General features: G+C 35.4%; 1 protein-coding gene across 6 annotated transcripts in view; it reads right to left on the minus strand.

The window, feature by feature from the left end:
• The window catches only part of HDAC9 (histone deacetylase 9), a 1,141,821-nt gene that overhangs the window by 236,547 nt on the left and 878,579 nt on the right, over positions 1-26,695 (minus strand). For all 6 annotated transcript variants that reach the window (XM_060196121.1, XM_060196126.1, XM_060196123.1 and 3 more), the window contains 4 exons: positions 11,969-12,024; positions 11,641-11,728; positions 5,116-5,235; positions 4,704-4,801 (listed from right to left, as the gene is read on the minus strand). In XM_060196121.1, coding sequence (XP_060052104.1) covers positions 4,704-4,801; positions 5,116-5,235; positions 11,641-11,728; positions 11,969-12,024 — 362 coding nt within the window. The remainder of the gene's footprint in view (positions 1-4,703; positions 4,802-5,115; positions 5,236-11,640; positions 11,729-11,968; positions 12,025-26,695) is intronic.

Raw genomic sequence — 26,695 nt, forward strand, 5'->3', positions numbered from 1 at the left:
CTGTCTCTCAACAAGGAAATAAAGCTAACGGTGTGTTATTTCATGTCTAGAGGACTCTAATAATCTTAAGAACCATATTTAGAAGGTCATAAACAAATTTTCTATGGTCTAGGAAAATATTCAATTTATAAATAAAGAATCCTACTTGATGGAAATTCACTTATCTCAGTAAAGTCTGGAACTGATAAACCATGATAAATGAGGGATAACTATATATACATAGGGATACCAGAAAGACTTTCAATTTAGTGCTAAAAGCAAGAAGGGTATGTTTATCAAAATTTATTTGGAAAGCCATTTCACTAAAGTCTCAAATTTGAAAGGAAATTGTGTTTGTATTTAGATGGGCAAGTTTTTTCTGCAAAGAGTTTATGTAGTAAGACCTGCATTTGTGTAACTAGATGCTACCTTCATGCCCTTGAACCAACAGAACAAGATGATCACATGGCTCTATACCTTCAGTCTACTCTTCTTACTATGTTCTACCCAAATCAAATTTCTCCAACTTTACAAAAAATACCTATTACATGTTTCATTGTGTGGCCCCTCCTCTACCATATTAAGTAATTTTTTATTGCCCATTAATGAAGACTATTGCACTTTCTGAAGGGAGGCTGGGTCATTCTACCATGCCTCTCCAGAGAAAACTGGTCATATAACGTGTGCAGCCTAGAATGTTCCCAGCTATTACCATGGACTGTGAGCCTAACTAGACTGACAGGGACTCAGAAGTTACGCATGTTCCTGTGGTAAATATGAATATATATGGTCCCTGGATCAGATCATGGGAATAAATAGTCAAATTAATTTATGTACTTTCTTCAAATTTGGGAGTATTCTGCCCTAATCCAGATTTCTATCCCTACTCTCCACTCTGAAATCATCTTACCAAACAATATGTTTAGTCCATCTACAGGTTATCTAGCAAGCTCAGGCAGAAACTACTGAAGTTATAGGTCCCTAGGAACAAATCTAAAATAGACTTCCTAGGCTTCTCTCTACCCTAAGATTCAAATTCTTATCTGCTCTATTTCTACTTTCTGGTTCCAATTTATTAAACATTTTGTCCTGCTTTATTTCTTACTGCCTTTCAGATGCCAAGTTACAGATGCTACTATAAATTCCATCCCTGGGCAGATAACCTCACCATGGTGTCCCAGAACCTCATCTTTCCAGAGCCCTATCCACTAGGGAATGATGGAAACAGGCTGCGGATATGGATCAACTTGCCAATGTCACGGAAACCATAAGTTATTATGTCACTTGTTATATTTTCAAATTTAATATTTACAACCCTAGATTCTATGAACGTACATCACCACTGTTTTCTTTTAGATACTATGGATTTAAATAAAATGCAGAAACATTAAGCATTGTCTACCTAATATTATAGATTTATATATCTCTAAAACATGTAATAGGAAAATAGAAAGTTAAAATTTCACATGGATTCTATGAAAGCTGTAAAAATTGTTCTGGCCTTGAATGCAGAGAATCCAGAACTCCCACCTTCTTGACACCCCTCCCAAATTTTTCCATACTTCCAGAGGAGAATAAATGTTAAAGGAAGATGACCAGAAGGCTCTGAACTCTAGTTCTTCTTTCAGAGAAAGAAGAGAAAAACAGGAAGGACATGTGGAAGTAGTAACAGGTGTAGGTGTGACTTAGAAAAGAAGAGAAGAAAGAACCATACAAAATGGACAAATATATGTAAGTATAAATAGATAGTTATAAGGAATAATAGTCAACCCATATCAGTAAATAATCAACCAAGTAAGTCATTAATTAAAAATCATTCACTAAGTACATAGATGTCTAGCATTGTGACAAGCACTTGGAATTTAGACTTGTTCTCAGGAATCAGAACAGAAGTAATTTTAGTTGTTCTAGAGAACTAATGTGATTGGACAGAAAAGATAAAATGATGAGCTCTTCTTGAAATTTTCTCCCAAGGGAGAACTACTGCAGTTTCCAGTGGAGGGAATGTGGATACAGAACTCTGGTGGGAATGGTGTAGTATTATAACATTTGCCCAAAATTTGTAAATCATTATCACATCACTAATAAAAATTTTTATAAATGACAGTATATCTTGAACAGTATTTAATGAAGTTCTCTAGAACAGCTAAAATTACTTCTGTTCTGACTCCTGAGAACAAGTCTGAATTCCAAATGCTTGTCACAATGCTTGTCACAGTGATTTTTAATTAATGACTTACTTGGTTAATTATTCTAAAACAAGTTCATGAGTACTTTGGGCACACATATTAAAAATTATAAATATTAAAAGCCACCACTTTAAATTATTCTGTAGCCTAGCTAGATATTGCTACTTTTCCATTCAGAAGTGGTAACCTCTCTAGGAAGAATGGATAATTTTCCTTGTTGAAATGTTCACATCTTAGGAATAGACAGTGCCATTCTTATGGATATGTAGTTATTTGGGGGAACACTTCATACATTTGCCATTTTAAAACATTTTTCTTTTTTTTTAGATTTTTTTTTAAGTATTTATTTATTTTTCTCTTTTGCTGCCCTTGCTGTTTTATTGTTGTTGTCGTTGTTGGATAGGACAGAAAGAAATGAAGAGAGGAGGGGAAGACAGAGAGGGAGAGAGAAAGACACCTGCAGACCTGCTTCACTGCTTACAAAGCGACTCCCCAGCAGGTGGGGAGCCTGGGGCTAGAACAGGGATCCTTATGAACAGTGAACGAACAGGGATCCTTATGCCGTTCCTTGAGCTTTGTGCCAAGTGTGCTTAACCCGCTGCGCTACCACCAGACTCCCACATTTGCGATTTTTAAGTTGAAACAAAGCTTATATACACTTACTGCATATTTCATATTTCTTAAACTGTTGTTGTTGTCCTTTATAGTACAACATAAGCAAAACATTTAAATAACCCTTCCCTGTTAGGCATACATAAATCCAGTTTTTTACAAACCTACAATACAATAAATAATTTTACAATAATTAGAAGTATCCAAGAATTCTATGTCACAAACATTTTATATAATCATTTTTTATATGTTGGAAAACTGAATGTATGGTTCATTTAAGTTACTAGGTTAATTTGATAAATAAAATCCCATGTTACATAATAATTAAATCTATCTTCTTAATACTTTTTTCTTTTTAAAGTTCCTTTATAATATTATTAATATTTATCTGAAAACATAGCCAATCAGAATTCATAACACTGAAACTAGTATATCTCCTTAATATAAGTTCTTATTATATTAGTAACAATTAGTATAAAATAGTTTCATAGAAAATATGAATCTTTTAACAAATTCAACTTACTTCACATATTTTTCAGTAAATAGCATTGATATCTAAGTGCATGCAATTTTTTCAAAATGCAAATCTAAAATGAGGGTAGAATTTTCTTTAGTATCTTGAATACCAAATAATTTTATTTCAAATATACTTTTACTTTTTCAAATATAGTGTTTTTTTTTCTATCATAGTTCTTGGACCCATTATCAAATGAAAAATTGAAGTGTTCAGAATAAACAGTAGAACACAGAAACATCTATATTTTTCTTATTAAAAATTCCCCTTATTTAAAATATATTAGCAGTAGGATTTTCTCCTTAGGGATGAATAAATAATAATTTTCAAAAGTGAATGCATTTAAACTAGTTATCATATAGATAATTGTTTAGCTTTCAACTAAAAGAAATATCCAAGAAATTATGCATTACTTGTAGATGGAAATCTCCTAAAATTTTGTAGTAAGGTACACATTGACACAATTTAAGAGTTTCCTTAAAGCAGAGACCTTTCCAGGGATCAGACTTTTTTTTTCTCCAATTCCAGAGAATAAATGGCCTGATGAAACCACTGAAAGAAAGCTTTTAATTTGTTCTAATTGTTCTAAATTAATTTTAAAATTCCTTATTTGGAAGAAATGAGTAGCAGAATTCAGTGTATACTTATAAACTTCAATTACTACCTACATGCTTTAGAGGATTTTAAAATAAGTAATTACAAAATTACTTTTAATCTGAGAAGGAAAATGTGAAGATTGTGAGAGGGAAACATTACCATGAAATAAGATTGCCTAGGCCAATGTTCAAAAGTGAGCCAGCTCCTCATAATTAACAATGCAAAGTGTACCAGTAAGACAGCACAGTGGCAGTGTCCAGGACTTGTATATGAAAGGTTCCTGGTTCAATCCCCAGTACTTCCAAACTAAAGTTAAGCAATGCTCTTTTAAATAACAAAAAAAGTAAGTGGTACCATCTGTATAAGACTTCCTATCGCCCAATGAAGCTTGGAAAATGGCCATTCAAGAAAGCTAAATAGGTAGTGAAGCACTTCTCAGACCATTTAATGTGCTAATGTCCATTCTAAATCATTTCATATGTTATAGTAGGCATAATTTTCCAGGACTACTTAATAACATTTTCCTCTTTTTTTTAAGGTGGGTGGGAAGATTGTGAGGGCTGTTGCCTAATGTACTTGTATAAGTACACTTAGGTTTTGGTGTGCCTTACTTTTCTTACACATATTCCTTGTGTGGCTTTATAGCAATATTCAGGTATACCAAACCAAAGACTCTTTATAAAAGTTGTGCTGAAATGAATCCTTGAGACTCCTTGCCTTAGTTATAAACTTGGATTCCCCTTTTACATTTCCAGTGTTTCAATGAACATTTTGTTCTCTAAATTATCACTTTCAGAGGAAAAAGTACCAACCTGAATGCCTCAAGGTATTCAATATCTCCCATGGGAGGATCAAGGCCACCTGTCCAGGCAATATTTATATTGTAGCCTTCTCCAAGACCTGTCCCAACCTAGGAAGAGAAAAACCATAAGACAGTGGACAGAAGAGGGTAAAGGGAAAAAAAGAAAGGAGAAGAGGAAAACAAACACATGTGAGCTCTTGAAATAAACATCAAACAACATGTCAAATCAGCCCAAGCTGGCTTGACAACCAGTGCTCTGGGTTATGCACTTGTTCTGCACTGGTTCTTGATCCCGTGGGACAATTCAGTAATCTCGTGTAATTTAAAACACCAGCAAAGGACAAGAAAATTAGGGGTAATCATGCAATGCAATTACCTGAAAGATACAAATAAAAGTGGGGCTCTAAAGAAATAAACCGAACCTCATTTGGGGCTCCGCTGCCAGGGAAAAAGTTCCCTTCATCATAGCGGTGTAGTGAAATATACAGGATGCTGGGGTCAGCATAAAAGGCCTGCTGTGTACCGTTTCCATGGTGAACATCCTACAGGGAAAAGAAAACAGATGACAAATACAGTCATGTTTAGCTTTGTGTGAAGAAAGTGCTTCTGACTTCTAGTTCCCTGTCTTTCTACCCTACCTTCTTTCTCATTTTCTGTCTTCTTACTAAGTTCTTTCTTTCTCCTGTTTAGCCTGCTTCCACACAACCCCCTTTACTTCCTGAACTTTCAGGCAAATTACCCTTTAATGCACTCATTTTTTAAACTGGCTTCTAAAAATCAGGAAACCACAGCGAGCATGCCCTGGAGACTCCAGATGAGCAGTCATTGAGAAAGCCCAGTCCTTTGGTACAATTAGATATTTATACACCGGCCCTTTGTACTCTTTGCTTCAGTGATGGAATCTCGCATCCTGTTTTATAGAGGAATTTTATGACTTATTAACTGCCAACAGTTCATAACCCCTCAGGCTTAATTAACTAGCCTCATTGGCCTCTGAAGAAAGACTAATGGTTAAAAGGAAAACTAGTTTTTGCAGAAGGATCTATACCTTACAGCATTTTCACAGTTCTTGACAGAACACTAAACATGCATGCATGCATTGATTTGTCCACCATTAAGGTCAAAGGCTTTGCAACCAGCTGAGTAAATTGGCTTTCTTGAAGCACTCAGTTCAGTTAGCAATCCCTCAGCAGTTAGAATAACTTCAAAAGAGATGCCAGATGCAAAAAGAACTTCATACTTTTCTTTTGGTAAAATTGTAATGGCAACACTCTAAGACACAGGAGCATAAGCTAGTGAGCTGTGAAACCATTTGGGCCAAGGCAGAAAGATGGCATGGGACTTCATGCAATTTTGTCCAATCTACCTAGTTTTAATATTATATCATGGCTCTTTTCCCAGCTTCCCGTCTTTTTTTTTCTTCTTCCACACTACTCCCCTTTTGCTTTATCTCTTACACACAAACACACACATGCACACACAAAAGACCATGCTACTAAAATTAATGAAAACAATCTCACAACAGTTATATATATGATGATTCACAACTTAACAGTAATTTTTCTAATTATTTCATGATATTGACGTATACTGGAGTTCAAAAGAGAACTGGAAAAATTTAAGATATTTTCAGTAACAAGTAAGAATATAAATAAAAATAAAATATGTAGTTTTATTTGATATGCTATTTATGCTTCATACATAACATATATAATTTCAAGTTTTGCTGTAAAACATTTTGTATCTATGCCTTTAGCTAGTCTATTTTATTTTATATCAGTAAGAATCATACTATCTTTAGCTACAATTTTTCACAATTTTGAGTCAAACACTACACTGAGTAATTTATGCATATTATTAATAATTATATGTGGTATGAAGTGTTATCCCAATTTAAAAATTAAGTAAATAAAACAGGTTTTATAGATAATAAGTTGTAAGGCTGGGTTCTATGTCCATGTCTTACTCCAAAGGTCAAACTCATAACCATTATACTGTTAACTTACGTTCACTATCTCTTTGATCCTCCTAGCAAACTTGTGAAGTGAGACTCGTAGTCATTTTTGCTCCTTACTGACACTAAGATAATTTGTTTTCCCTACAGTCTTAATCCCAGAATTCCTTCAATAGACATCACTAATGCCTCTATTTGGGTTCTGAAAGTGTCCTGAATTTGCAATCTACACTGTAACCACACATTAATCATTTCCCCTTTCATGCAGTACATATACAAAAAAAAATTAAGAAATCATATACTACTGCAGGAAGTAAGCAAACACTACAGAAACTTGTTCTGAGTAAAGTGTAGATGTCTGGAAAAAAAATAATAATTCCGGATTTCTGAACAACATTCAAAGAAGATGGTAGAGATAGCAAAACTATTTTGTCATAGGTTGAAAAAACAATTCACATTACAATGTATTTTGAATTTGCTACTTATGTCTAGTGGATGAAAAAATAAAATAATTTGAAAGTTAGCACAACAGTGGGAGTATGTTTGTATTTCTGCTACACAACAGAAATTTTAGTCAGCATTATAAAAAAAATATTGCTCTGGGCCTAAGTGTATCCACAGTTTATGTGCAAATCAGAAAACATTGCCTTTATTATCTTCATTTTTTTAGATATATTGTAAAAGTTTATATAAGAAGAAAAATAAGAGACGGTTATTTGTCTTAAGCATAAAATAATATTTAAAATTGATATAGTGTTTATTATTGCACATATTTCTAAATATAATTAAGTCTTTTCCAGAGCACAATAAAATTTCTACGATTTTAATTAAATTTAATTTTAATTAAAATTTAATTTTAATTAAAAATTCTACAAATACTAGACATTAAATAACACAATGATACCCTAAAAATACTCAGAAAATCCTTATTTCATATTCATAATCACAACATGTACAGAAACAATGTTCAAATAAGCCTTTCATTTAGGGCAATGTAAACTGTTACAGTATGAACTCAAAAATTTTTCCAGATTATTCTGCAAAATATTCATACAGATTAATACTGCCTGTTATGTACATATGTAAGAATAAAATATTATAACTCTGTAGCAACAAATGTGTAATAGACTAATGTTAGGAAATTTGTTGGTTAACTATAAGACACTAGTATAGAAATAAAAAGAATCCTTAAGTGCTTAAAAATTGAATTTGTATCTAAGATTCCTGAGAAATGGTGAAAAATCATTTCAACATTTTACTGACTAAAAACAATAGAAATTTATTTTGTGTGGAAATTGATTTTGCAAAAGATTGAAGCATCCAACCTCATTGGGTAGATCATATTCCTAGTATGTGTGAAGTCCTGGCTTACATCTCTAGCATAACACATAACAGCTTCTGTTTTTTTTTCCACTTTCTCTCCCCCTTAACAACAAAAAAAATAACTTTCCAAAGATTTAAAACCAATTATGCCCATTTTAATATTAAGATGATTTTGACTAAATATTCTAACTGAAATGTTTTATTAGTGTAGGCATTTGTGACAAAGATTGCTTCAGTCAGGTTTATTCCCTGACCTTAAAAAATGCTTTAAGTGACTTTCTTTGGTCATAATTGCATAAAGAAGTGGGCTGTGGTGGTCGTGCACCTGTTACAATGCACTGGGACCTGGGTTTGAGGCCCCGATCCCCACTTGCACAGACAAAAATTTATGAGTGGTAAAGCAGGGCTGTGGGTGTCTCTCTGTTTCTCTCCATCTCTATCACTCCCTTCCCTGCCGATTTCTGGCTGTCTCTATCCAATAAGTAAATACAAATAAAAAAATAAAATCAAAGTATAAAGGAGTATTATTTTCAACTTTTAAGAGATCGCAATACACAGAGCCAAGTGGTGGCGCACCTGGTTGAGCGCACATGTTACAGTGTGCAAGGGCCTAGGTTCATGCCCCCAGTCCCCTCCTACAGGGGGAAAACTTCATGAGTGGTGAAGCAGGGCTGCAGGTCTCTCTCCCTCTCTGTCTCCCCTTACCTCTCAGATTCTCTCTGTCTCTATCCAATAATAAACTTAAAAATAAAAAAGATCACATTACATAAAACCTACTTGAGTCATACAAATCTTCCTTCGAGAACAGATTCACTCAATGGGCTTAATAATGGCCAGTCTCTTGGAAGTTGAAAAGAATATGCACCTAACCTTCTATTCCTCCTTCTTGGGGAGAAGTGGAAAAATTGTGCTTCCCCAGATGAACTGGAATCATTTCTACCTAAAATACTCAATGCCATTGAATTTGACTGTGGACAAATAAAAGGTGAGTTAGAGCTCTGACTCTCTATTAAGCAAGTGTACAAAATTGCTGGATAAAGTTGAGTCAGAGATGAGTAGCTCAGTCTTCTGTTGGCCCAAATATTTTTGGAGTTAGTTCACAACCATTAGTCAAAGTTAATTACAATTGATAAGTAGGAATGAAGTTATTATTTTCCCCCCATTAAAATCTTTACCTCTTCTCATCTGCTAACTTGCGGAACAGACCTGTTAGCTAAGAACTGTTGTGTCAGCACCATGTGGCACTTTAAAGCTTCCTTCTCAGCAGCTGGAAGAAATGGGAATTTCCTCAAAGTACCCCTGCAGCTGCAGTATTTGGAAGACTTGAAAGTAAGAAAATGCAGGCTAGTGATGATCTCAGAGGCAACCCTTTGGACAGAAATTCATATATTCAAAGAATTTAACACAAAAACTACTCCTCTTCTAGGACCAACTGTGAAATTAATATTCTTTATGTTTGAGTGCAATGGAATAAATTCATAGTTAAAGTCCAGCAACCTTACTTCTAAGCTACTAAGTGATTATTTAATAAACTACATCAAAATTTTTACAAAAATCTTTTATTTCTTATTATTTTGAATTAGTGTACAAAAATAAAATTTTAACACACGGGTCTCCTGAAGTATAAGGTATCCCTCTATTACAAGGTGCACATTTAGTTTTTTAAGTGTATGTATTATATGATTAATTACATTCATGTTGGAATATCACCAATGTCTTTTCAAATTGGACTCTTATTTGTTACTGATGATCATCATAAAATTATTAAACCATACCAGAACATCAGAAAGTAATGTTAAAATATTTTTAAGGATAGAAGAGAATGCTTGTCAATCTAATTCCTACATAATTTTGCTAAATTGAGAAAGTATAGAACATTTTCCCCACAGTCCTTGGTATTCATTTGCTATTCATTCTTTAAGTTTTAGGTTTATCTTTATACCAGGCTTGTAGTACTTAGGGGATATTATTACTCTTTAAATTTTCTATAGTATGATATTGTATCATTTAGGGCACAATTGATGGAACTGGAGGAGAATATATTAAGTAAATTAAGTGAAGAGGTGAAACACAACAACTGATGATTTCACTCATGTGCTAAAGCAAGTGAAATGGCAAAGAAAATAGTAGACAAATTTTCTTTAGTTTCTGTGAAACCAGTGGTGGCTATCAGAGGGAAGGGAATTATGGTGTAGGGTATAGAGAGGTACACATACAAAAGTATAAATGTGAAATGATGGCCTTAAAACCAGACTTTTTTAGTGCTGTGCTAAATCAACAATATTAATAATAAAATATTTAAATGCACTATCTTATAAATCATGCAAATCTTTATAGATACATGGGGAAAGTAGGTATTGATGCCTTATTTTATGTAAAAATTTGAGTCCATGTTGTTGTAGTATATTTAGGGCTTCGATACATTTATTGAATGATGATCTATAAGCTACAATGAAATTTAAGTATGTATGGAAAATACATGGAAAGTTCAGCACCAAAGTGCTGACAATACAGTATGGAAGGCTACAATTCAGTATGTGGAAAATATTTATGCCTAGCCAGCACTAGAAAAAACTATCAGTTTTCTTTCCTTTTACCTTTATCTTAACTAAGTGTTGCTTCACAGGGCTTTGTTTGTGTGCTCTCTCAACCCTTTGGTGTGCCTACTTAACTGAATCAGAGAGTGAATGGTGAGGCCATGACTTCCCAATAAGATTTAATTATGAGTGCAGATATGAACAAGATTTAGACTATTAAGTCCTGCACTTCAAAAAAAAAAACCTTTAACATATTTTGCCTTTAAATCTTTTATCACCTGCAAAAATTAATTAAGTGCAGATGTAGCAGGTTCGCTTTGGATGCCAGAGTTCATTTCCTGTCTATGCTTTGTCAGACAACCTATTACACCTCCTCGTGAACTGGAGGCAAACTGAAAACGGGGCTCATAAATCACCACTCAGCTCTTTTTCACCCTTTCCTGGGTTGGTCCTTTTGTATAGGGCAGATCTCCAGCTCATTATTCATGAATATACTATAGACAACATGCCAAGTGTCATCTGCATTTAAACAAGCCATTTGTTAGACAAATTATAACTCTATTGTGTAAGAATGCATCATCTCAAAATGCAAGACTAATCTAATGCCTCTGACTTTTAATCACTCAGGTTTCCTGCTGGGAATCATCCCAAACTGGCATATATGACCTGAGATCTCTGCAGACAGAATGACATGTTGACTTGTTTTAATAATATCACTGTTGCACAACAAGCAACATAATTTCTAACTGTTGGAAGTAGCCAATTGGTTACCAAAGCAACAACATTCTTTCCAGTACATCTGACTATTTAAAGTGTATATTCTGCAGGGAAAAGTAAATTCAGGTTCTGTTGGGTTATTTTAACTGTGGAAGTATCAATTCATTTAAGCACCATAAAAGTTGCCCTGATCTGGGCCTTCTTCTCATTAAATTGCAGTTAACACCATGAAAGTGAAACGCGAATGTTTATGGTTTCAGAACTGCAATCCTGAATTTAATGAGTTTCCACATTCAAAGGAAACACACCCTCTAGTTGTGTGCAAGTGCTAAAAGCAAGACAACCGCACAGAAATACAAATTCAGTCCTTTTTATCTAGAGTCACTGAAAATGCAGCTCTGGCTAAGAATACATACCAGATCTACAATCAATATCTTGCTTATATTTAGTTGGTCTCTCAAGTATTTGGCCGTAATTGCAACTGAATTAAAAAAGCAGAACCCCCTGTGGAATAGAGAACAGAGAAATAAGAAAGAAAATCAGCCAGGAAAACTATTATAAATAATGTTCAGAGCATTTTTTTAATGCTATATGATCTCTGAAGCCATAAATCTGCTTCTGGGAGTACCTCGCAAGATTTCTCAGTCCATCTGCTAACAATTAGAGGCTTCAGAGACATGCACAGGGCAGGTGACTGCCAGGAACTGTGGCACTTAGAGATGGGCAGCAGTCCCTAGTACTTACATGGCTGTAGATTCTTCAGCATGATGGCCTGGGGGTCTCACAACAGCAAACCCATTCTGTAAGCATAAGACAGGTTTTCAAACATCAGATACGGAAGGATTGCTTGTATCTCCATGCACTACAGAGTATCAGATGTACACAAAAAGACCAGAGTCTAGCAGAGTCTTCAGAGATTGCTTGCTTGCCCCCATTAACATTTCACAGATTGAACAGAAACAATGCATATTATCACATTTTCTCAGATGGTATCTCAAAGGGAAGATTCCCACATAATTTAGGAAGAAGAGAAATTGGGGAGGTGTCCCTAAAAAGGCAGACATTTATATTAGCTGTTATGCTAGCATGATTCATTTTCAATAACAATTTCTTATTTTATAATACCAACATTATACAAAAGAAGAAGATATTCACACTTGGCACAGGATCATGTCAAAGTTTATTAAGATCTGGAAAATCCAAAGAGAAGATTCTTTTTGCTTGATTCCCTCAAAGATTTTTTCCACTCCAATGTCAGCAAAATGATAAATTAACACACACACACACACACACACACACACACACACACACACGAAACCCCAGAAAGGTGAAAAAGAGAACAATGGAAAGCCCATATTTCTTCTAGTCTATAAATTTAGCTTGGATGACTGCCAAGACATGCAACTTTATTGGATTCCCAAAGTCAATTTCTAGCCCACATTCTGGAATTTTAGAAAGAATTCCAGGGCTGAGTAGCAATCAGATCTATCCATGATCAAGCAATGCCTTAACCTCTAGATTAGCTGGAATGCATCACAGAAAGCTGAAGTAACTCCAGCAAGAAGGCAGGGAACTATAAATCCTTGCAAAGTCAGCATGCTCAAAAATGTTAAGACTGTTTAATGTGAAAAAAAATCATTTATCAGATGGCTCATACTACTTTTCACTTAACTATGATTCAAGTCACATGCTCAAAAGACAATGTTTCCTTAATACATAAATCCTAAAAGTTTTGAAATAATTTTATTGTACCTGAGGGATATGTTCTTCCAAATCTTGTCACAAGCATAACAATAATAACAAGAAAAGTAATCTATTCCCAAGAAATTTTTAATATGCATGAGTTTTTCCATAATATATTGGTAATTAATTAACAGTAAATTTATCTCCTACAGCCTTGATAAAAATTCATGTAGTAATAATACTCTTGCCATAAATGTACTCTTTAATACCCAGCACTATTTGCTGTTGGAACAACTGACTATTCCTGTTTGAGGTCAACAAAACAGTAAAAAATATTTACCCCTTGAAGGGACAAAATAACTTGTATAGACAGTGTGCCACTTTGCCATGTGTGAAATCCAGTTTCGAGACCAAGCCTACCACACTGAAGGAAGTTTTGACACTGTGTATTCTTTCTGTTTCTCTCTCTGCCTTTCTGCCTCAATCTAAAAAAAAAAATTGTATTAGCATTTTAACTTATTTTTTAAAGGTCTTATTCAGTGTTTACAGGAATTTATGTAAAAACAATGTTCTATTTGGGAAAAAATGGAAATTAGCTAAACTAGCTAATATTGGGAGGATGGTCAATGAATTGTCATATGTACTGTACCTAGCATAAAGGCTTAGTGTAAATTAATATAATTTTCTCTCTAACATTCTAGATTCTCAGATGAGACATCCTCCTATAATAAAAGATAGGTCAACAAGTACAAAACAACAAAGTTTGGCAGCATATATGCAGAGCAGCAAAAATATGGCCTCTCAAAAAGCTCTATATTTGTTTTAAAGCTAAATTCATTGGAGAATCTATGAAGACAGAATGGATATTATCTTTCCTAAGAAAGATCTAATTGAATGAGAAGCTAGAATTTAAGTTTACGTGCCTTTGCTTCATGGTACCTATTTTTAGCAACCCTCCTAAAAGTCCTTCCAGTTCTTCTTCTCAAAGCCCATTTGGCTAGCACAGCTATTAAAGATAGTGTATATAGATGCAAGACCAAGATACCTCAAAAGAAATGGTGTTTACAAACACATATCACAGGCCTGGAAAATTGTTTAATGTTACACAGCACAGGAATGGCATATCTGAGTCCCCCTAAGTCCCAAGATCATTCTCCACCATCATTATACGCCAGAAGTAGGCTGCGCTGTGCTCTGCTCTGGATATTTCTTACTCCCTCTCCCCTCCCTCCCTCTCTCTTTGTCTTATAAACATTTAAATATATATACATATATGTTTTTAATCTGTAGAAAAATGGACTGAACTATACAGAAACCACCCTACATGGAAAAAGTTTCTAAGAAAACAATTCTACAGATTCAATAAACTTCTACAATGGTACTTCAAGGAAACAGAACAAATGTCACTGAAATTTGTCTGGAACTACAGAAGTTCCATAACTGACAAAGTAATCCTGAGGAGAAAAGAATAAGAATGAAAGGACAGGACTGAGCAGCGATGCGCCCAGTAGAATTCACGTGTTACAATGCACAAGGACCTGGGTTCTAGCCCACAGTCCCCACCTGCAGGGGGAAAGCTTCATGAGCCATATAGCAGTGCTAAAGATGTCTTTTATTCTCTCCCTCTCTGTCTTCCTCTTTATTTCTTTATCTATACAATGAATAAATAACAATTTTTAAAGTAGTAAGGGACTAATTCCCTCACTTTAAGTCATACTTTACTTCAAATGCATAGTAATAAAAACCATAGTATTGGAATTAAACATACAGATAAATGTGATGCAATTGAGAATGCAGAAAAAAGTTCTCACAGACCTTTGATAATGGGTGTTGTGGGGGAAAAAAGGATTAAACTGTAAACCATTATTCAGTAAAGCTCGAAAGTCAAAAAGAAGAGAGAAAAATAAAATAAATAAAAAATGAAAGTTTAGTGAAAAGAATAAAGAGAGATGTGGAGAGCACGTGTGTGAGAGAGAATGTCATAGATTTGCCCCCAGTGTTGTGACACTCTCATGTGGGGCCAGAGCTTACAGCATCTGGCAAGGCACACAGACACCTTACCTGATGAGCTATTCCTCTGAAGGATTTTACTCTTCTTTCTTAAATTAAACATCTGAAAATAATTTTTATCTAGGGCAGGATGATGGCGCATCTGGTTCATGTTACAATGTACAAAGATCCAAGTTTGAGCCCCCAGTCTCCACCTGCAGAGGAAAGCTTAGCAAGTGGTGAAGCAGTGTTGCAGGTGTCTCTTTGTGTCCCTTTCTTTCACTCCTGTCCTTCTCGATTTGGCTATCTCTACTCAATAGATAAATAAATATAGTAAATTGTTTAAATGATAATAATAATTTTGTTCTATGTCAGCAAAATAGTTCATTTGGATAGTGTTGCTTTGCCACACAAGCTATCCAGGTTTGATTCTGGCCCTTACCACATTGGAGAAAAATTTGGTGCTGTGGTTTTTTACCTTCTCTTTTCCCCTCTCTGTTTCACTCTTTCTACCTGAAACAATCAGCCAATCAGCCTGGATCAGTGAAGCCCCAGAAATGGAAAATAATAATAATAATAATTTTGTTTCAATAAAAATTTTAAAAAATGAAAATTTGTAAAAAATAAAGTACAAATGTAAAAATTTTATATGTCCAGTTATATGGTTGCAACATTGGTAATGAATAAATGCAAAGAGTGAAAGTATGCAATAAAATGTGAATAAAATTAAATATTAAAAAATAAAACAGATAAATGCTCATATGCATGAACCATTAATCTTCAATAAAGGAGCCAAGAATATACTTTGTAGAATGGAAAATCTTCAAAAAATGGTGTTATAGGCCAAGAAGAAAAGATAACAGTTATTTAAACAACATTCATAACTGAGATCTGAGGTATCATGTCCAATCCCAGGCACCAGCATAAGCAACAGCTGGCCAGTGCTTTAGTAAAAATAAACAAACAAGCAAACAAAAATGAGTTTGGGGAAATAGGAGAGTCAAATATAAAAATAAAACAATCATACTCACATACCTTCATAAAAGTTAACATGAAATGGAAGATCTGGCAAAACAAATCAACTCCTACTGAACAGGACATCTGACAGTGAACTAATGCCAAAGATATACTAAGAATCCAGAACAATGAGAAAATGTTGCTAGGAAGTGACACAGTAGAAGAATTAATACTTGAGGCATGAAGTCCTGAGTTCAGTCCCTAGAATCATATATGCCAAGTGAGGCTCTGGTCTTCTCAAAATAAATAAATGAGTGAATAAATTTTTAAACTGGGGAAAAACAAACACTTCACCAATTATACATATGACCAACAAACACATGAAAAAATGCTCATAAACACATATTAAAACCGGTAAAATTCAAGTCCAAATAACAATGAGATAAAACATCACTCTTCTGGAAATGGCCTACATCAAAAAAGTGAACTATGAACAGTGCATGGTGTATTGCACCAAAGCAAGGAACTCTGGGGGTGGGGGGGAAGAGGGGAAGAAGCGAACTGTGGGTACCCAGTGTGCAAATGATATTATGTGCATGTGATAATGATTGCGTGGTAAAGCATTAACCCCCTCAATAAAATATTTAAAAATTATGAAAAATAAATGCTGATTGGAATGTGGTGAAAAGGGAGTCTTTATACCCTATTGATGGGAATGAACATTAATTGATTGGCCTAGCCTTTTAGGGACAACAGTATTTCTAAAAATATTAAGAATAGATTGCTTTATGATCCAGCAATTTCTCTCCTGGGTTTATGTCCAAAGTGGGAAAAACACTTATCTGAGAAGATATGTCCTTACCTATATTAATTCACTATCACTTATAATAGCCATGATTTAGCAGCAATCCAAGTGTCTAACGACACATAAGTAGAAAAGGAAGCCATGCTATATATACTTAATGCAATATTAATCGAACATAAGAAATGGTGAAATCTTGCCCTGTACTTCAATGTGGATGGAAATAGAGGAGTTTGTGCTAAGTGAAATAAATAAGAAGAAAAAAAATAAGTATGTGGTTTTCTTACAAGATCAGGCATGTTCAGGGTGGTATGGCAGTAGAAAAAAATCAGGTAGTATCAAAAGAAAGCAAAGGAACTGACAAAATAAGACGTAATCAAACCCTTAGTCTATGAGTGAAGATCTGAGGTTACCTAGGGATGGTGGATAGGAACTGTTCCAGTGATCTGTGGCAAAGAACTATTCACACTTTGACTGTGGGTGAAGTGTTGATTGTGGGTGTGATAACTCTTTTGAAGATTTCTTCTTGTGACACAGCCCATGAATAGGACTTCAGGACTTGATAAGCATACAGCTGAAGCTAACCTGAGGACACAATTAGCATACACTGGTGGACTTAAACCAAGTTATTTAACTCCCAGGCGGCTAGAAGTCCAGCTCCCCCGCCCCCGGCTTCTTCTCCTGCTCATGCTCAGGCCTGTTCAGCTTCCCAGGACCAGCCATGCCGTCTAGTCTGGGAGACAACACAGTAGAGCTGAACTTTGGTAACTTATGGAGTCACAGCCTGGCCTACTCTTACTTCTGCCTGTACAAGATATCAAGCTCAACAAAGTTCACAGTAAGGAATAAAAAGGAAACGAAAGCATATAGATAATAGTTCCACTATGAAGAAGAAACTGTCCAAAGAGAATTTAAATTCCATCATTCACTTTAATAATCAGTTTTTTCAACAAAATGTGTACCTTTCTTTCATAATTTTTACTATCACTCATCATTCTGTTTATCTGCTTCTGATTTGGTGTTAAATTTCTATTTTCTGGATTGTAGGAAATTCCTTTTCAGTTGTCGTAAGCAGCCCAAGCTATCCTCTGTACTCTCATGAATGACAAAATTCTATATATTCATGGCTTTTCTTAATGTCTTCATATTTTCTTCTTATAAACAGAGAGAGATAAAGATAGAGAGAGAGAGACAGAGAGAGACAGAGAGACCATAACACCAGAACTTCCCAGACCCCATGGTACTCATATATCATGAGGGGGCATGCACAGTAGGAAGCATACACTTGACCCTGTGAGCTATCTCTGGGGCCCCCAATTCCCATTTCCTTAAAAGAAATGTGGCAAGGCTGTTCTTCATACAATCAGCTGAGGTGGCAACTGACTTCTTTTCTCTCTCTCTTAGCACCTCACAAACTTTCCTGAAGTAGAAGATACAGTTATCCTGCTTTCACAAAGCTGTTTTGATAGCAAAAAACCCTCAGTACCACCAGCATACCAACACACTTTTAAAATAGAAATAGATGTTGAATGTTACTTTGTGACTTCCTTTATCAATGTCATCGCCCTATGCAGATTTCACCTTCCTGTTGTTTCCCTAATCAAACTGTTCTGCTGATATGAACTCTCTTAAAATTCCTTTGATTGATGTTGATAAATAATAAAATACAGAAGATCTAGTGGGTGGGGCCTAAGTATCATCCATCTATGGGAGAGTGAGTGTGAGTCATGCTGCGCCTCTTAAGACCAAGCTAGAGTCTTATGTACCTTTTGTTGTTTATGCATTGGAGTATATAACTCATCTCACCTTCTGCCTCTCTTTATATATTTGAAACAAGGAGAGCCCTAATTCTCAATGTGGAGGTTTATGTGAAGAGTGAATTGTGGCTCCAACATATAAACTGACTAGGTACAGACATTTAGTCCTTAATAAACATCTCAAGTGATTGTATCCCTTTCTACCTCAGCATAATTCCTCAAGAGCTACAAACTTCAAGTAGAGTCTTCATTCTGCCCCAGGATGAGAATATATTACTTAGTCAATTAAGTATTTATCCAGGTAGTTCAGTGACTTCTGCTTTCTCTTTCTTCAAATCTTCATTAACCACTATTCATTCATTGCCTTTTGAGTGAAATGACTTTGTTTCTATTACTACTTAGAGAATAAAAACAATTTTCCTCATATTTTCACAAATCTGCTCTCTCCATGAGTCACTTATTCTAATAGCAATTACTTGACTAATTTCTCTGTGCACATAATTGCTTTTACCTATTCAAAGCCATTTCATCTAAAGTTTTCTACTTTCTCTGATATCACCAGATATTTTGAGGTTGCATTATTGCCACTAGAGTAAAAGAAAAGGTTTGCATCCTCCTCTAGTAGAATCAAATCATTATTACAAATAATGGTCATACTAAATCAATAATATATTAAATAAATATGAATATTTATTTAATAAATAAATAATAATATATTAAAATAGCATAATGCAGATAATACCATGATAAATAAAACACTCTGATTTTTTTACTCACTTAAGCTCAACAACACCAAAGGGCATATTATCTTCATTTCATAAATGAGGAATTCAAACACATCAAGATTAAAGACTTGGGTTCATAGCTAGCAAGTTAAAGAGTGCTGAGATTCCATTCCTGACAGTCTGGTACCAAGGAACAATCATTTAAGACTAAATGCATTCTATTGCCAGGCTTCTGCCCACTTCTTTGGCTTCATAATGCTCACCTGAATTTCTCTACTACAGATAGGCTGTTTCATTTTTGTTGTTCCTCTAGCATGTCTTCTTTCTTCCAGTTACAGGCTGCTTTTAGTTTTCTAGAGTCTACATATGAGTGAAACCACCTGGTAGTTGTCTTTCATTCCATTTTGTCAACTTAATCACTATATTTTAAACATATTTTAATTAACTAATTTATTTGTTTATTCATTGGGTAGACACCGAGAAAAACTGAAAATGGGAGGGACGGTACAGAGGGAGAGAGACAGAGAGACACACCTGCGACACTGCTTCACAGCTTGTGAAACTTTCCCCCTGGAGGTAAGGAGGGACCAGGCACTTGAACTCACATCTTGCCTATTTTAAAATGTATTGTATACATTCTGAAAGCCTTCCTTGGTAATAAAGAACAGACAGTAGACAACTAGAACCACCTTAAAATTTCAATGATTTTTACTCAATTTGATCAAATTCACAATCCTCTACATAAACTTAGTTCAATGCCATGGTACTGACGGGAACTAAACACTGAAATGTATAATGTAATCTTATGGGCTGAATAAAAGTGTATTTTAATTGTCTAACATCTCCATTACTGCTAAAAATCCAACTGATGACACCATTATGAATTCTAACTTATGCAAACTAATATACATTTCAGAAATCAGAGAAAATAACCATCACTGATGAGAATGGTATAGAAAGTTACAAACAGGGATCTGGGCGGTAGTGCAGCAGGTTAAGTGCATGTGACACGAAGCACAAGGACTGGCATAAGGATCCCAGTTGGAGTCTTAGCTCCCCACCTGCACGGGAGTTGCTTCACAGGTGGTGGAGTAGGTCTGCAGGTGTCTATCTTTCTCTCCCCCTCTCTGTCTTCCTCTCCTCTCTCCATTTTCTCTGTCCTATCCAACAACATGACATCAATAACAATAATAATAAATACAACAATAAAAAAACATGGGCAACAAAAGGGAAAATAAATAAGTATATATATAAATTAAGAACACACTGTAGAAAAGAATCAACCAGCAAATACAGAAATATGACTATAATCCTTCAAAAATATTAAACAGAGAACTAGGAGTAACACTGTCTATAACACCTAGTAGTACAATTAGTGACCTGTTAATTATGCCCTATACATTCTTAAGAATGATATTGCAGAGCACTCTATATAAATGGACAAGAGATGAAATGATTGTGTTTCTTTGTAAAAAATGGTTTATCAAATATAAGATTTGTACTCATTTTTTAAAAGCGTAGTACTGGTTTGGAAAACAAGAAATGAATTAGAGAAATATACCCTGCTGAGAAAAATATTTTATATATCCTACTATATTTTATATAACTTACTATCCAAAGACTAATTGAGCATGTCAGACCCGTTGATTAGAATTCTATTTTTCAAAATGTCTCTTTTAGTACTATGCTAATTTAGAATTCAGTAATTTCTCCTAAACCTTAAGCTCACCACTTAAGTATTTCTAAGTATACCAAAGTATCAATCCTCAATAAAATAATACACATCAAAACCAGGCATGGTATGGAAAAGTTCTACAACATGTATTTTCAAGTAAAGATGTGATGGTTGAATTACTACTTCCAATACATTTGCTGAACTGGAAATTCACATACAATGATTCATGTGCCCAAAATATTTCACTGGAAACCCAAGCCCAGCTACTCCAAATTCAGACTGACTCATTATCAAATCTGAAAATGACTTTAAGAAACAAATCTACCTATACAGAGGTTGATTGTATAATTTATTTCAATAAGAGATATCATTATCAAATATTTAGCTGACTACATTATTTGATGCTGGTAAAGAAAAATGTGCTTAAAAACATAATATGTGGGAGTCGGGCTGTAGCGCAGCGGGTTAAGCGCAGGTGGTGCAAAGCACAAGGACCGGCATAAGGATCCCGGTTCGAACTCCGGCTCCCCACCTGCAGGGGAGTCGCTTCACAGGCGGTGAAGCAGGTCTGCAGGTGTCTATCTTTCTCTCCTCCTCTCTGTCTTCCCCTCCTCTCTCCATTTCTCTCTGTCCTATCCAACAACAACAACAATAATAACTACAACAATAAAACAACAAGGGCAACAAAAGGGAATAAATAAATTAAATTAATATGAAAAAAAATGTAATCCATATGATAATTCCAGGATAGCACAATTTTTCTTCCAATACATCAGCTTTCTCAATAATAACCATTTTAAAATAGTAATAAGCGAGTACCAAGCTATACATATCTCTTACTGATGATAAAAGTAAAATGAAAATTAAGCATGCATTAACTGGCTTCAACATTAATTTATCTGTAAGACTTATAGCAGTAATCTGGTTCTTTATATTTGTTTATACTGAGGTTAAGAAGTCAAAGCTTAGAAATCAACTTAAGGATATAGTGCCTTTTGGGGTGCAGAATGGTGGTGCACCCATTTAAGCACACATGTTAACCATACACACTAAGTGCACATGCTGCCATGCACAGGGTTCAAGTCCCTGCTCCCCACCTGCAGGGGAACAGCTTCACTAGTGGTGAAGAAAGTACCACATATGTCTGTCTCTTTTCTTCTCCATTTCTCCTTTTCTCTTCCTAAATTCTCTTTGTCCTATCAAAGTATTTTTTGAAAAGAAAAAGATAAAAAAGATATATAATGCCTTTGAATATTTTAATTGAATAACTATATTTTTCCCAGCACAGGATATATAACAAAATGTTTTTTAAAATCACTATTTTAGATAATTCAGTTATCTGTTGGATCTGGTAAGTCTGTTTTAGATACTGAGTTTTTTTTGGTTTTTTTTTTTTGCTTTGTTTTTGACAAAGAAGGACTAGTGATATTTTTTGTAGTACCATTTAAAACAGAAATAAAAATTAGGGAGATAGTATAATAGTTATACAAAAGGACTTTCATGTCTAAGACTCTGAAAGGTTCAGGTTCAACCCACAGCATCAGCATAAACCAGTGCTGAGCGCTGAGCAATGCTCTAGCAAATACAAGTAAACAAGGGAAACAAGCAAACTGAAAAAAAAAAAAAAAAAAGAAGAAAGAAACATAAATAAGGGCTGAGCAGTAGTTAAGCCTAATAGAGAGCAGAACTTGTATGTCTGAAGTTCCAGTTTAGGACACAGATTCAGTCCTTGGTACTACTTCATGACAGAGATGAGCAGTATTCTGCTTTCTCTCTTCCCACTCTTTATCTCTCAAAATACCTACCTACCTACATACATACATACTTGCATATAGACCTTACACATGGTAATATGTGTTCTCTATCAGTTAGTTGATAAACCTGCTGGCCCCTAAAAATACATATATTTTTTCCACTCCAGGGTTATCGCTGGGGCTCAGTGCCTGCACTATGAATTCACTGCTCCTGGAGGCTATTTTTTCCCATTTTGTTGCCCTTGTTGTTACCCTTCTTGTAGTTCTTATTGTCGTTATAGCTGTTGTTGTTGGATAGGACAGAGAGAAATCGAGAGAAAGGGGAAGACAGGAGGAGAGAAAGAACTGAACACCTGCATCACTGCTTGTGAAGCAACCCCCCCCCACCGCGGCCCCTGGTGAGGAGCTGGGGGCCTCGAACCAAATCCATATGCCGGATTCTTGTGCTTTGCACCTTATGCGTTTAACCTGCTGCACTACCACGCATCCCCCAAAATAGATATTTTTAAACAAAATTATAAAACAAATAATACTACCCATCTTGTTATATTAAACATTTAATATATAGACATCCATCACATCACCATTCAAAGAAAGTTGAATAAGGCAGAATTTCATCAAAATGCTCTAGGACATTGTAGAATTGCAATGATGGTTAATTAAACACGGCTCAATTCTGCTTCCCCATCAAAAATTATAGTTGTCATTCTCAAAATAATAGTATAAAAGTCCATTATTTTGGGGAAAGAAAGTCAAAATCACTCAGTAGAATTTCTCTAAGTCTTAGTAGAGACTATTAAAAATTGGCATTAAGATTATACATCAATTTTGGTTTAATACTACCTTCTATTATTCTCTGGTATCACATTTGAGGATTTAGGTAATCAGAAATGAACTCAGAAAGAAAAAAAAAGAAATATTTATCACTCATATTTTGCCTACCCAACTTCATAATTTCTAGGAGCTTGTGCAAGAATTGGCTCAGATTGTATTTTTTTAGGAACAGCAATGTTGTTAATGGATTGCTAAATAATCTGTGATCTTGAACTAACCATTATGAATATGACTCAGCTCATCAGTTGTTCACTATGTACTGTATCAGTTTCCAAAGTTCCTTGTGATTTGTAAAGATATATCTTTAATGGATTCTAAAGGTTTCTACTTCAATTACAGTAATATATATTTGGGGGGTGCAGTTCTACATGGTCTGTAGCATAGTAACAGTATTGTGAAGGAAGAGTGTTTTCTTTACAGGTTAAGATTCTTGGACTAAAATTTTAATTAAATAGTATATCTGTTAAGCCTCATGAATAAGTTGCTCTCATATGTATAGGAAGGAGAATAGAATACTATACCATCTTAGGACTTCTATTGGCTTAATAGTTTTATTTCACAAGTTTTTAAGAAGTACTGTATAAGAGCCAGACTGTGACATACCTTGTAGAATATACATATTACCATGTGTGAAGACCCAGGTTCAAGACCCTAGTTCCCACTATCAAGGAGAAAAGTTAATCTGCAGTGGAATAGAGCTGCAAGTGTCTCCCTAACTTTCTCTTTCTATTCTTCCTTCCCTATTTCTGTCACTGAAAGAAAAATGAACAAAAATTAGAATACTCGACAGAGGTGGGACTAAGATGGCTGCATGAAGAAAATTATAGGCTAGCACTCCTCAAGAAATTTAGATCCTAGCATCTCTGAATAGAAACAAGATTACCAAACCAGTAGGAGAAACTGCAGAGGTGGGAATACAAAGAATTCATGAAGGAAACTTGTAACACAAATGTGAACAGCAAAGAATACTGACAAGGACAAAGACAAGTGGTGAATTTTCTGCCTCACCTACTCATTCTCACCACAAGACCAGAAGCTGGCTGATTCAAGTAGATGTCTATGTTTCAGAGGCAAGGACCCTCAACAATGGACTTGCATAGCTTCATTCCAGACATAAACACCCCCTCAGATCTCAGCAGGAAAGAATAAGCTGCTATCTACACCTTACATTTCTGAAGCAGCAAAACCTGTCACAACTACCATAGAAACACCAGTGTTACAGCTTACAAATAGAAGGGTACCAAACAGCCTTTTGTGAACTCACTCAAGCAGACTGTCTAGGGAGTGAGGCCTTGTTAGCCAACAGCTGACAACAGCAAGTTCATGGAGAACTTGGGGTAGCTAGAGGTCAAAGCACTGAACCTTCCAAAGTGAGCATCTCTTCTCAAACCCACATTAGTCCTTCCTACAATTATTGTGTCTAACTGGAGTTCCCATGGGGAACAACACTAACAAAATATAGAAGACAGCTAATACTGTACAACTACAGTGTCAGGGGGAAAGTAGTGGATCATGATGCTGAGTTGAAATTCTCTGAAAGTAAAGCGTGTCTTCAAGCTAGTTTGACTGTTGAATCAGATCACAGTGTGGGCAACTTCTTTGACTGTAACTGAACTTTAGAGCAGTCAGAGGCAACTAGGCAGGCTGCGTTACCTCCCCTCTAAAACAACCAAGTCGCCACCCCATAAAACTATACCTTTAGTACCACATACTCATCACTGTAGCAAAGATTTGCAAATATAGGTACTTTGGGAATTTGGAGACACTTCATCAGACCAACTTCTCCCCAAATGGTAATACGGAAACTAGTCTGACATCTATCTATGACAAGGCCTATACACACTAGCACCACTAGCATCATCAGGGGTGATGTGTGGAAAAAAAAAAAAGCCAGGGGGTCGGGCGGTAGTGCAATGGGTTAAGCAAACATGGCATAAAGCGCAAGGACCGGCAGAAGGATCCCAGTTCATGCCTCCAGCTCCCCACCTGCAGGGGAGTCGCTTCACAGGCGGTGAAGCAGGTCTGCAAGTGTTTTTTCTTTCTCTACCCCTCTCGGTATTCCCCTCCTCTCTCGATTTCTCTCTCTCTTGTCCAACAAAGAACAACATCAACAACAACAATAATAACCACAACAAGGGCAACAAAAGGGGAAAAAAAGGTGCGATGTGTGCATGTATGTATACTTCTATTTGTGCTTTTTTTTCATTTGTTTCTTCTCTTTCTGCCTCAGTTTTTAAAATTTCTGTTGTTTGTTTTCTGTTTGTTTCTTTTGTGAGTGTGTACATGTTCTGTTAGCTAATTAATTCCTTTTCTGTGTGTACTCCTGTTTGTTGTGGCTGTCTTTTTTTTTTCTCTCATAGCTGTAACAATTGTCTGTTTCTTTCTATAATTTGAAAACAAGATTCCTAACTGTCTTTACTACAACTGCCCTTACCTTTAATCTTCCAGAAGCAGTAACATCACCATTAAAACAACAGCTCCACCTACTCATGACACACAACACAAAGTGGCTTTAGGGGTCCTGGAACAATCAGACCAGAAGTCACCTTGCATCATGCCTAAACAATAGCATAAGAATCTAAAAAGATGCTGACCCTACAGGGAACCAAGTGTCCCTTCCCTGATTTTTCCTGGATTTCCAGGCAGCCAACCACTGGCCTATCAGGGGGTCATGCTAGAAATTTCATCTACAACTAATATCTACAGCTTAAAGTGATCAACAATTACAGTGAACCACACTGAGTATTGAAGCTACACCATAACTACTGGAGTTACACATAGAATCTAAAGCTTGATCCAGGCTTCAATGGTAAACTCCACCTGACTGGCACATTGCTGTTAGATAAACTTGTGTACTAGGGCATATTGTTCCATTACTTGGGAGTTGCTCACTTGGACTGACCTACCTCTGCAGAAGGACTCTGGTGTATCCCTTTCATCTCCAGTAAAGTAAAGTTCTGTCTCTGTTGGGTCCCTATAGGACCTTTCTTGGGATTCAGTTATATCTGAAGAGAATCCAGATACCACACATTCTTCACATATATTTAAGAGAATATATGTGCAAACATATATAGGTAAAAAACCTAGGACACAGATTTCAAAAGACACTAAATTTCAAAAGACACTAAATATAATTATCAGGCCAAAACAACTTCTACAGCATTGAATCAGGACTGAAACCCAGAAAAAAAATCTTATAAGCCAGAAGCAAACAAGAATGAGGAAAATATCCAAACATTAATTGATGTGATAATGACAGAAGTGAGGAAAGCCTTTGATGGAAATATCATCAGAA

The sequence above is a fragment of the Erinaceus europaeus genome, chromosome 8 (genome assembly GCF_950295315.1).
Source record: "Erinaceus europaeus chromosome 8, mEriEur2.1, whole genome shotgun sequence".
In the NCBI taxonomy this organism is placed as follows: domain Eukaryota; kingdom Metazoa; phylum Chordata; class Mammalia; order Eulipotyphla; family Erinaceidae; genus Erinaceus; species Erinaceus europaeus.